Source organism: Tupaia chinensis, unplaced genomic scaffold, assembly GCF_000334495.1.
Source record: "Tupaia chinensis unplaced genomic scaffold, TupChi_1.0 Scaffold143921_1, whole genome shotgun sequence".
Classification (NCBI taxonomy): Eukaryota; Metazoa; Chordata; class Mammalia; order Scandentia; family Tupaiidae; genus Tupaia; species Tupaia belangeri.
Window position 1 is genome coordinate 423,766 of NW_006203772.1, and position 10,253 is coordinate 434,018.

General features: G+C 56.6%; 2 protein-coding genes across 5 annotated transcripts in view; one reads left to right on the forward strand and one right to left on the reverse strand.

Moving 5' to 3' along the window:
* Positions 1-1,145, forward strand: part of SUPT6H (SPT6 homolog, histone chaperone and transcription elongation factor) — a 44,591-nt gene extending 43,446 nt beyond the window's left edge. Inside the window, 2 exon segments of the mRNA XM_006165455.3 lie at positions 1-137; positions 366-1,145. The exon segment at positions 1-137 is cut by the window's left edge and continues 6 nt beyond it. Coding sequence (XP_006165517.1) covers positions 1-137; positions 366-552 — 324 coding nt within the window. The 3' untranslated portion in view covers positions 553-1,145.
* Positions 1,146-2,050: 905 nt separating this feature from the next.
* Positions 2,051-10,253, reverse strand: part of PROCA1 (protein interacting with cyclin A1) — a 10,275-nt gene continuing 2,072 nt past the window's right edge. The window contains exons 1-5 of one of the 4 annotated variants that reach the window (XM_006165452.3): positions 9,808-9,970; positions 5,351-5,437; positions 3,482-3,617; positions 3,126-3,251; positions 2,051-3,038 (exon numbers count right to left, since the gene is read on the reverse strand). In XM_006165452.3, coding sequence (XP_006165514.1) covers positions 2,381-3,038; positions 3,126-3,251; positions 3,482-3,617; positions 5,351-5,437; positions 9,808-9,898 — 1,098 coding nt within the window. In that variant the 5' untranslated portion in view covers positions 9,899-9,970 and the 3' untranslated portion in view covers positions 2,051-2,380. Of the gene's footprint in view, positions 3,039-3,116; positions 3,252-3,481; positions 3,618-5,350; positions 5,438-9,186; positions 9,370-9,807; positions 9,971-10,253 lie in introns of those variants that run through there. The other 3 variants (XM_006165451.3, XM_006165454.3, XM_006165453.3) reach the window with 3 other exon arrangements.

Sequence of the window (10,253 nt, forward strand, 5' to 3'; positions counted from 1 at the left end):
ACCTACTCCTACCCGACCCCGAGCCAGCCCATCACCACGCCGCAGTACCACCAGCTGCAGGCCAGCACCACCCCGCAGTCTGCCCAGCCTCAGCCCCAGCCCTCCTCCAGCTCCCGGCAACGGCAGCAGCAGCCAAAGTAAGTACACAGCTCGTGTTCCCGACCAGGGTAGCAGCAGGGGCAGGTGCGCCAGATCCTGACAGCCGGAACCCAGGTGATATCCCCGGGGCAGTGGTTTCGGGCGAAGGAAAAGAGGGCTGTGTAGCAGCTGGCCACAGGTGTGAGGTCCCTTTTGCAAGGGTGGGTGCTGCACCAATGACTGTAGGAGGTCTTTCTCCTAGTGAGCCCCAATCTCACCTCTTCCAGGTCTAACAGCCATGCAGCCATCGACTGGGGTAAGATGGCAGAGCAGTGGCTGCAGGAGAAGGAGGCAGAACGGCGGAAACAGAAGCAGCGACTGACGCCTCGGCCCTCCCCCAGCCCCATGATCGAGAGCACCCCCATGTCCATTGCTGGCGATGCTACTCCACTCCTGGATGAGATGGATCGGTAGGGGGCCGGCTCCTCGGACTCTGGTTACCTCTGAGACTGGAGAGGCCTAGCCACCCACTGCCTCCTTCCCTGCCCCTCCTTTTCTGTCCATAAAGTGGCGTGAAGTGACGTTCTCTTTGGTGGTCAGCCTGGATGGGTGACAGGCTGGATGACTTTGCGAACTTGAGCTCAGTGTACGCTCGGTGACAGTTCTCCCGCTCCAGACCCTTGCCGACCACCTGCCCTGGGACCAGGCTGGGAGGGGAGTGTTGCAAGGAGGAAGAGGAAGATGAGAGTGGAACAGCTTTGTATTCTGCTCCCTATAAGCCATTTTGAGCTTCTGCCCTCACCTGATGGGCTGTGACCAGAGCACCAAGCTCAGCACGAGTCCCCCCACTGCTCTCGGGGGGAGAGGGATGCTATTTATTCAGTTTGGGGCAGGAAGAAGGGGGAAAGTATTTCTGACCCTGATGCCAACAGCGTGGGTGGCTGTCAAAGCAGGATTGCAGGGGACAGAGGGGGTAGGGCTAACCTGCCCAGCCCCTGCCTGGCCATCCTCCCCACCTGCTGCTGCTGCTTCCTGCCTGTCATTTGAATAAACAGTGTTTCTACAGAGCTCTTGCCAAAGCTTCTCTCTTCAACTCTCCAGCTCTTTGAGGGGTGGCTTTCAAAGGAGTGTCTGGAGCTCCAGAGAGCCCAATTCCCTCTTCGATCCACCAGAGATGCGACACTCAGGAGAGCCGGCGGCTCCTGCATCAGACTTCCAGCCTGCATCCGTGTGAGCTCTGCTGTCTTCGCGTGGGCTGTTCGCTGTAAACAGGCAGTCCCTGCCTCAGGAGCCGAAGACCACTGTGGCAGTGTGAGCGGCAGGCCTGCTCCTGGTACTGAGAGCCCGCCCACACGCTCACAGCTACCTGCTCACTGGGCCAGCCTCGGCTGCTGTGGCATGTTGGAGCGCGGCCACAGCTGACCCAGGGCTTTTCAACTGAAGCCCCCGTGCCTAGGCCTCGTTCTCCGACGACCTCTAAACTACACAAGTCAGGTGTTTCTGCCCAGAACGGGTCCCACTCTCCACTGCTCCCACACACACCGACCCTAGGGAAAGCTGGGATGCGACAAGCCAGTCCGTGTCCCCACCCCCATTTCCGGCTCAGGACCAGCCAGCCCACTGCCCTTTCTGTTCTGGATGTCATCCCTTGCTTCTTCACAAGGGCTTCACTTCAGCTCAGTTTTCTGAGTCCGCACTGGTAGAGTAAGGCCTCCCTCCCACTCCCCTTCCTCTGCGTGGGAGAGGCCAGAAGAGGCCCCCGTCACCCAGCAATGGGGAGCCCCTCAGGCTTTCCTTCATTTCTTTCTCACTGTCGGCAAGCACTGCGGAAAGGGCTGGCCTTCTGCCAGGAACTCCGTTCTGTTTTCTTCAGCACAAAGGGTCTGCCAGGCTCTAGCAGGAGCAGGACCACATTAGCTGGAAAGGTCATGTCCCCGTGGGGCCACACACCTTCCCCAGGGCCACTCAGAGGAACAGGCCAGGCACTGTGGCAGGAGTGGGTGAAAGCTTCAGTTTATTGGGGAGTCACTGCAGGCAGACCCTGCCTGTCCCAGGAGTGGGTCTCACTCAGCTCAGTGTCCCAGGAGGGAAGGTCCTCCCCACCCACGCCACCCAGCGGCACTCTCCTGTCCGTCCTAGGATGTGCCCCTTCCTCTCCTCCCACCTGCCCTCCCATGTCCTTCCCAAACCACAGCAGCCCCCACCCCCCCAAAAAAAGGAGCCTAAAGGTAGGGGGAGAGAAGAGCAGCAGGGCTCAGCTACAGGCTTGATGGCATTTATTCTTCACCTGGTTGCCCTGGCCTCAACTGAGATTGGGGTTTGATGCTGGGGGAGATTTCCTCTTGGTGACCTTCCTGGCTTGTGGGGTCTTTGCCCCGTTCTTCTTAACCGGGCTGGTGTTCTTCTCTCTCTTCCTGGGTGATGAAGAAGACTCCACGATATCCTCGCTGGAGGGTTCTTCCTGCCGGGGGTCATTGTAACTGTCCTCACTCTCCAGCTCTTCCCGGCTTTCGGGGCTGGACTCTGACATCCTAGCCAACCTCCTCGGGCTTAACGAGCGGCTCAAGTCTGGAGGTGAAGACTCAGATTTCACCGGGCTCCTCTTCTTAGTCAGCTTGCCCTTCTTGGCTTTTTTCTTCAGCTTTGCCTTCTCATCCGTGTCCTCCTCCTTGTCTCTCTCTCTCTCTTTTTCCTTTTTCTTCTTTACCTTCTTGATCACCTTGCTGCCCTGGTTCTTCCCCGTGGGACTCTCAGAGCGCCAGATGGTGATGGGAGCTGCCGAGTCCAGGGCCCCGGTGACCGTGCCGGTGCCTGGCTCAGTGGGTGTGGTGGTGGGCCCCACCTGGGTCGGGATGGGCGGCTTGCTTTCTTCCTCCTCTTCATTTAAGTCATCTGTCCCACACTCGTGGTGGAGGGGATGATGGATCACTGCCACGGAGACAGGCCTGTAGCTTTTGCACCTGGGAGGAGGGGAAGAAGCAGTTGACAGAGTTGGGCGGTGCCCCGGAGAGCCCTCCACTCAGCCCGCTGTCACTCACCAGCCGTACCAGAACCTCTCCACACTCTCCTCCTCGGGGACCAGCTCGAAGCAAGGGGACTGGATGATGTTCAAGCAGGTCGGGCCAGGGTCTCGGGAGCTGCTGCTATTTGTCTTCTCTGAGCAGTCCTTCAGCCTGCCACACAGGGACCCTCAGCCTGGCTCCCACATCGCTCTCCCCCCGGGGGGCAGCCAGAGCAAGAAGCCTAAGAGACAGCAGGCTTCTGCCGGGCCGCCCATGCCAGACCTCCCCGCTGCTCTGAGCAGAGCTGGCTTCCCAAGGCTGGGTCTGAGCTGGCAGCACAGGTCAGAGCACGGTGAAAGATGGCCTGGCTCTGCCGTGGGGCCCCCAGGAGAGGGCCCTACCTAGAATCGCAGTCGCAGTGGCTGACAGCATGCAGGTGCAGACTATGGTGGCCGTAGTCAGAGCGGAAGGGGTAGATGATGTGCCCGGTGCACGGCGTGTGTTTCCAGCAGCACCTGTCAGTCTCCTTGTGTTCACCTGCGGGAGGGCCGGGTCACTCAGGCGACAGCTCAATGTCAGGCCTGGCCACTGCCCCCCAGCCCTGCACCTGGCTCTGCTTCAGTCGTGGTCACTCCAGATCCCAGCGCTGCCCTTTCCCCTGCCCGCAGCAGGAACCCGCCTTCCCCCTGCAGACTCACAGCCAAGTCTGATACACAGGAGGCCCTCACCCGGCCCGTGCTGTCCTGGGGCACCCTGCCACTTCCCTCCCCACTCCTGTGGGAACCTGCCCTGCCAGACCCTCCGCTGACTCCTGCCTGCCTCACACAGCTGCCCTCTCCATGAGGCGCCCTGGCAGGGGAAGGCCTCTCACCATGGCTCACCACAGGGCCACGTGCGCCTGTCCTGCCCTGCTCCTGGCCGGGAGGCCCCGTCTGACCCGCAGCCTCAGAGGCCTGTGGTGCCCTGGTGTCCTATGGGAGTGCAGCCTCACCCTGCGCCGTGCTCCTGGGCTTCTGACTGGGACGCCTCCCTCTCTCCCTTCCTTTCTCCTCAGCTCTTTCTGCTCCCTCTTGACCTGTCTCAGGTCTCCCTTTCCCTCAATGCTTGCCCTTCTCTTCTCATCAGGTTCCCATTCTCTCTCCCCAGTCCCTCAAGTCACAGATTTCTGATCAACCGCCCCCTTTCAGGCAGCACAGATTCCTTGTCCCCTTTCCCAGGGCACAGGGAGAGGCCGCTGGGGCCAGAATGGGGTTGATAAAGCTTTGAAGAAGCCTCCTCCTCTCTTACTCGGCTGAATGCCGACGGGAGTTCCGCAAGCCCACCTCTGACCTGCCTAAGGCCCCAGCCCACCATGGCCTCCCCTTTGGCCACCTTCTAAAAGGCCACTCCTCGGGGCCTGTCAGCCTGAGGCCAAGACTGCACACCAGGCAGGGAAGGGGCCGCACTGCAGGCTCCCCTGGGACAGCAGCTCCACCCACCCAGGGGCTCTGTGCTGGAGCTGGCAAACTCCCTCAACAGGCCATGAGGACTGCGCCTTTGTCCAGCCGCTACACAGTGCAATCGGGGCAAGGTCTCATGCTGGCCGCCAGCCAGGGATTACCCAGGTCATGGCTGTTAGTCCCGGCAGCTTTAAAGGGCCCAAGAAGAGAGAGCAGCGGGGTCTGAGGCCTACCCCACATTCCTCTGCCCTTCCCTCCCAAGGCTGTGAGGGGCCAGGTCCCCACCACACCCCTGACCCACTTGGTAATCCCTTTTCCTGCTTCCTCCTCCAGTGCCCTCTCTGTCCCTGGGGGGAGAAGGCAGGCATGTGTGGCAGGACCTTGGAACACACCAGCTCCTTGGGTTCCTGCAGTGCTGAACTGGGGCAAAGTGCAGCCGGGTGGTCAGTGCCCTGAGCTTGCAGTAAGACAGGCCCTGAGTTCAAGTCTTGGCTGTCACTAGCTGGGTGACCTAGAGCAAATGACTTCTCCGAGCCTGTGTTTCTTTATCCACTAAATGCGATGGTGGCCATACCTCGTGTTCAGGGTTATGGGCAGGCCTTGATTCGAATGTGTAAGATATTTGTGCACATAAAGTGCCATCCAAAGCAAGGGTGATTGTGACCCGAGAAAGGAGTGCTCTCTGGCTCTGGCACCTGCAGGAGATTGGGATGGGGTGGGGCAGCCAGGTAACCCCTTCGGGACCAAACACTTCCTCCCCTTCACTAGGTGTCAGCTCTCCCAGATGAGAGGGCTGGGAGGGCCCCCTGGGCCAGGGTCCCCTGGACCCACCTTCAGAGGAGAAGGTAGACGCATCGGTGCTGGACGCCACGCCAGTCAGCAGGTGTCCTCTCTCCCAGCTGGGCAACCTGTTTATATCTGAGAGAGTACAGAGTGGCAGTGGCGGCCGCCCTTCCCGTGCATTCACCAGACACTTCCTGAGAAGCCCCAGGTCTCGGGTCCCAGCTGCATCCTAGGGATGCAGAGACTTTAAACACAGCAGGGGGCACAGACGATGTCTGGGGTGGCCCAGCACAGCAAAAAGATGCCGCTCTGTCAGGCTGACCTGAGTGAGAAGGTTCCGGGTTCACATCTGCAGATCCTTCCACCCCCAAGTATGCCACGCACACACATGCCCATCTGGCTGGCTGAACTGAGGGTGGAGACCCTGTTAGAGATGGTCTCCCTCTCTCTCCTTCTCTCTGTCTCACTCAAGAAAGAAATAAACTTAAAAACAATGATAATTGGGACCAGCAGTTGGTTTAATGGCTATGTCGCTAGACCCCCATGTAGTTGACCACGGTTCGAGTCCCGGACCTGATGGCTTAAATTCACGCCGGGCACATGTGTGTGTATGCCCAAGATCCAGAGAAGAATGGAGGAGAAGGGATTGCGGCATGGCCATCCCCTCCAGGGGGTGATTTCTTGCTTTCTGTCTCTCTGTCTGTCTGGCGAGCACACGTGCCCTATAGCAAAAACCTCTCAAAAAAAAAAAAAAAAAAAAAAAAACCACAAAAACAATAACAGTCCTAGCTCTCAAAGGGCTGGGAGAGGTTCATGCCACTAGGGCATGCAGACACTGAGGGCAATGGTGGGGCACAGAGCAAGGGCCACCTACCAGGACTGGGTGGGGGACAGGAGATTATGAAAGATCCTTAAAAGGAGCATCATTTGGAGCTGGAGTGACAAACAGAAGTGAGACAGAGTCTAAGCAAGGAGGGGTGGCTCCAGAAATTGTCCCAGGGTGTGTGCAGCCTGTCAGAGAGTAGCCCTAAGTAGACCCCCAAATGGGTGGCAGATGCCCCCGCCATCAGCAGAGGGTAGAGTCCACCACCTTTCTGTCCCAGCTAGCTTTGTCCTTTGAGGCACTGACTGCAGCCCTGCTCAAGGAAGGGGAGCTGGTTGCTAGGGGCCTTCAGTGGCTTTCAGTGGCACTTGATCATCCTCCTCCAGGTCCCTGGTGAGCTGCTGTTTTGCATAGCACGGCAAGTACTCGAAATTTACTCAGTGCACGAGTGAATGAACAAATGACTGTGAGCGCTTCCGGAGAGTCCTGTACCGCTGCTGTTCCTCTCAGCAGATCATTTCACCAGCACCATCCGTGGATGCGCCTACCCTCATCACCTCCTCCAGCCTAGGGAAGGGTGTCCCTGCCTCCTCCCGGCCAAAGCATATGTACTCGAGGTCCCAGTCGGAATGTCACCCTCCTACTCTACTGGCTTTTTCCCTCTACAGGCTATGAACATATTTTGTTTAAATACATTCTCTTGGGGCCAGCAGGTGGCATAGTGGTTAAGGCGCTGGACACTCCCACATGACCAACCATGGTTGGAGTCCCAGATCTGGTGGCTTGCTTTCTCACTTTCCTTCTCTCTGTGTGTGTGTCTCTCTCTGGTCAAATTAAATAATAATAATAATAATGAATGAATGAGTAAATAAAATTAAATAGTTTTTTTTTAATTCTCAACCCTATTTCTCCCTCTACCACGTATCTCTCCCTCTTCCTTTTCAGCCCCTTCATTCAAAAGATGTGTCTGGATAGCTTCACTAGGCACCGGTGGCTCCCTTCAGAGAGTCAGAGTCTCCACCTCTTTTTACTCCCACTACTTGTAAGATATATGTACACCACCTATGTGACAGCCAGTGACATGCTGAGTGCATATGTTTGTGTGCCCCAAATCCTGACACGATGGAGAAATGGAGAAGGGATTGCAGTGTGAACATGGCCCCTGGCCCATTTAGGGGTAGTTCTGACCTCTCCTTCACTCTCTGGCGAGCTCATGCATCTTCTGGCTAGTAAAATATGCCTTTGATTCTAAATCCCCACCATAGTCCCAGTCTATGGATGGGAACTCAGAGACTCAACAAGGATAATAGCTTGCCCAGAGACACAAGTTAACAGGTGGCACAGGTCGGAGTATCCCTAATTAGACCTCCAAGTGGGGCGGCTGATCCCTCCCGCCATCAACTACAGGGTAGAGTCTGCCACTTGCCCTTCCTTCCCAGTTAGCTTTGTCCTTTGAGGCACTGGACTCCAGCCCTACTTAAGGAAGGGAAGCTACTGCTTGAGGTATGCAGTAGGCCCTGAGGGACAGGTCCCCGGTGAGCTCCTTCAAACCCAGGGCTTCCTGGCTCTGTAGCCTGTGCTCTTGCAGTTTACTCACACATGCCAACAAAGGGTTACTTTATATGTCATGAGCTCCACAGCTGTCTTCGGCCACACTCAGCTCCATATCCAAAACCTGTCCTTCCAGCTGTCACCTCCTACACCTGCTTTTCTTTCTTTCTTTTTAATTAATTACTTGGGACCAGCAGATGGTATAATAGTTGCGTCGTTGGACTCTCACATAGGTGACTGCAGTTCAAGTACCAGACCCAGCAGCTTAGACACACACCAAGCACGTGTGCGTGCATGCATGCCCAAAATCCCAAGAGGATTTTGGAGAAGGGATTGCACATGGCTATCCCCCAGGGGGGTGATTTTTCGCTTTCTATCTCTCTGTCTCTGTTTCTCCGGTGAGTGCATGCACCCGATACCAAAAATCTCTCTCTATAAAAGAAATTAGGAGCTGGTAGGTGGTGTAGTGGTTAAGGGCACTGGATTCTCACATGGCTGACTACTGTTTGAGTCCCAGACCTGGTGGCTTGCTTTCTCACTTTCCCTCTCTCTCACTATGTCCCTCTCTGGTCAAATTTAAATAAATAAATAAAATAAAGTCCAATAAGATAATTCCTTTAAATAATTAATCAATCTATTTATTTGTTGTGGTTTTCAAGCTGCCAGGTCCAGGACTTGAACCATGGTTGAAACTGTAGTTCAAGTCCAGTACCTGGCACCACACCACTTGCTGACCCCTACACCTGCTCTTCAATTCCATTATGGCCATTTTTTTATTTTAATAGATTTTTGTTATAGGGCATGTGTGCTCGCCAGAAAGACAGAGAGACCGAAAGTGAGAAATCACCCTCCAGGGGGGATGACCATGCCACCTGCAATCCCTTCTCCTCCATTCTCCTTTCAGGATCTTGGGCACACGCGCCCGGTGTGAGTTTAAGCCACCAGGTTCAGGACTCGAACCATGGTTGACTACATGGGAGTCCAGCAACATAGCCATTACGCCAACTGCTGGTCCCCATCATAGCCAATTATTCACCCTCAGGTTTTACTCAATCCTGACTCCACAGCCTCTCTTGTCCAGCTTGGACCCTAAGATCATGCCTTAGAAGCCTGAGCCAGGGTCAGGAATCAATCTGTTCTCTCTGACTTAATTGGCCTTGCTCTATCTGGTCCAAGTACAACTGGTCCATGGTCTTTCTTGAACCATGAAAAAGGCCCATATGCAGGACAAGAACCTATTTTCCACTAACGCCTCTGACAAGCCCTGACAACCATCAACTCTATATGTGAAGGGAGGAGAGAAGGAAAACCAAAAGGAGGAGGAATTTGCTGGCTTTCCAGATCTGAGAAAGGCAACTGCTCTTTAATTTCAGAGTCCTGCAGCAAGAGTGATTGGGGTTGGGCAAAGAATGGACTTCAGAATGAATAAGTAAGGTGATGACTTGAAAGGAAGTCCTCTTCCTTTCAAAGACCACGTGGTCTTTGTGGGTGGGGCATTAATCAAACTCACAGGTGATGCTCATTTGTACAGAATCTTCCCCGTCCTGAAGACCCAGGGGCTCCCCTGGCCTTGGCGGCACAGGGGGTTAGACACCAGAGCAGCCGAATAGGGAAGGGAGGGAAGGATAAAGGAAGGGAGGGAAGAACCAAGGAAGGGAAGGAGAGAGAAGGGAACAAGGGAGGGGCACTGCGCCCTCGTCGCCTTAGAAATGCCGTCCGGCTCCGCCCCCATCTGGAGGTGATTATGATGTCACGCGTGGAACTCCCCGGACTCCTTCTCCCCCTCGGGGTCAATGGAAACGATCGCTCCAGCCCCGACGCGGGGGTGGGCGCTGAACCATGGCCTCCAGCTAAGCCCCACGCCTCGACGGGGGTGACCTAGGCCGCGGCTAGGGCACTGTGGAGCCTCCTGGTCCTCCACCGCTCGAGGCCCCAGCCTAAGTAGCAGGCGATCTCCAGGGTCTCAGGACCCCAGTCCTCAATCATTGGTCCGCGGCTCGACGTGAGCCCGCCCCCAGGGCCTAACCCCGCCCCACCGGGCCCTTAGCCCCGCCTCCCTCGTCAGCATCCCAGCCTCCCGTCCCACCACGACCTGGGGGCTCAAGCCAGCCCCTGCCCCGCCCCTCCTTACCCCTGCTCTCGCTCTCCTCCCAGTCGTTGGCCTCGCTGTCAGTCTCCTCCTGCGTCCATCTCTCAATCGTTAGTGTCGTCCTGACCCACATCGCTCTCAGCCTAGTTCTCCGTCTCTACCTGCCTCTTCCTCGCAGAAGTTCAACCCTGAACCTCGGCTTTGCACCCGCCTCCCCCCTCCCCGCTCTAGGCCGCGTGGTCTGCCCTGCCAGGTCTGAGCGTCAGCCGCGTTCTTCATCCGGGACCTTCCAGCTCCTTCCAGGCTCCTCTTTGTCCCACCTTTAGGCCTGGTGCTTCCCCTTTACCTCAGGCCTAAACCTCACAGGGCCAGGCCTCAGTCCCATCCCTAGTTCCTCTCCAGACCCGGCTTAGTCTCGCCCCTAAATCTTAACCCCGGCCCCAAACCGGAGCCCCCAATTCTTACTCCCACGCCTAGCCCCGCCCCCA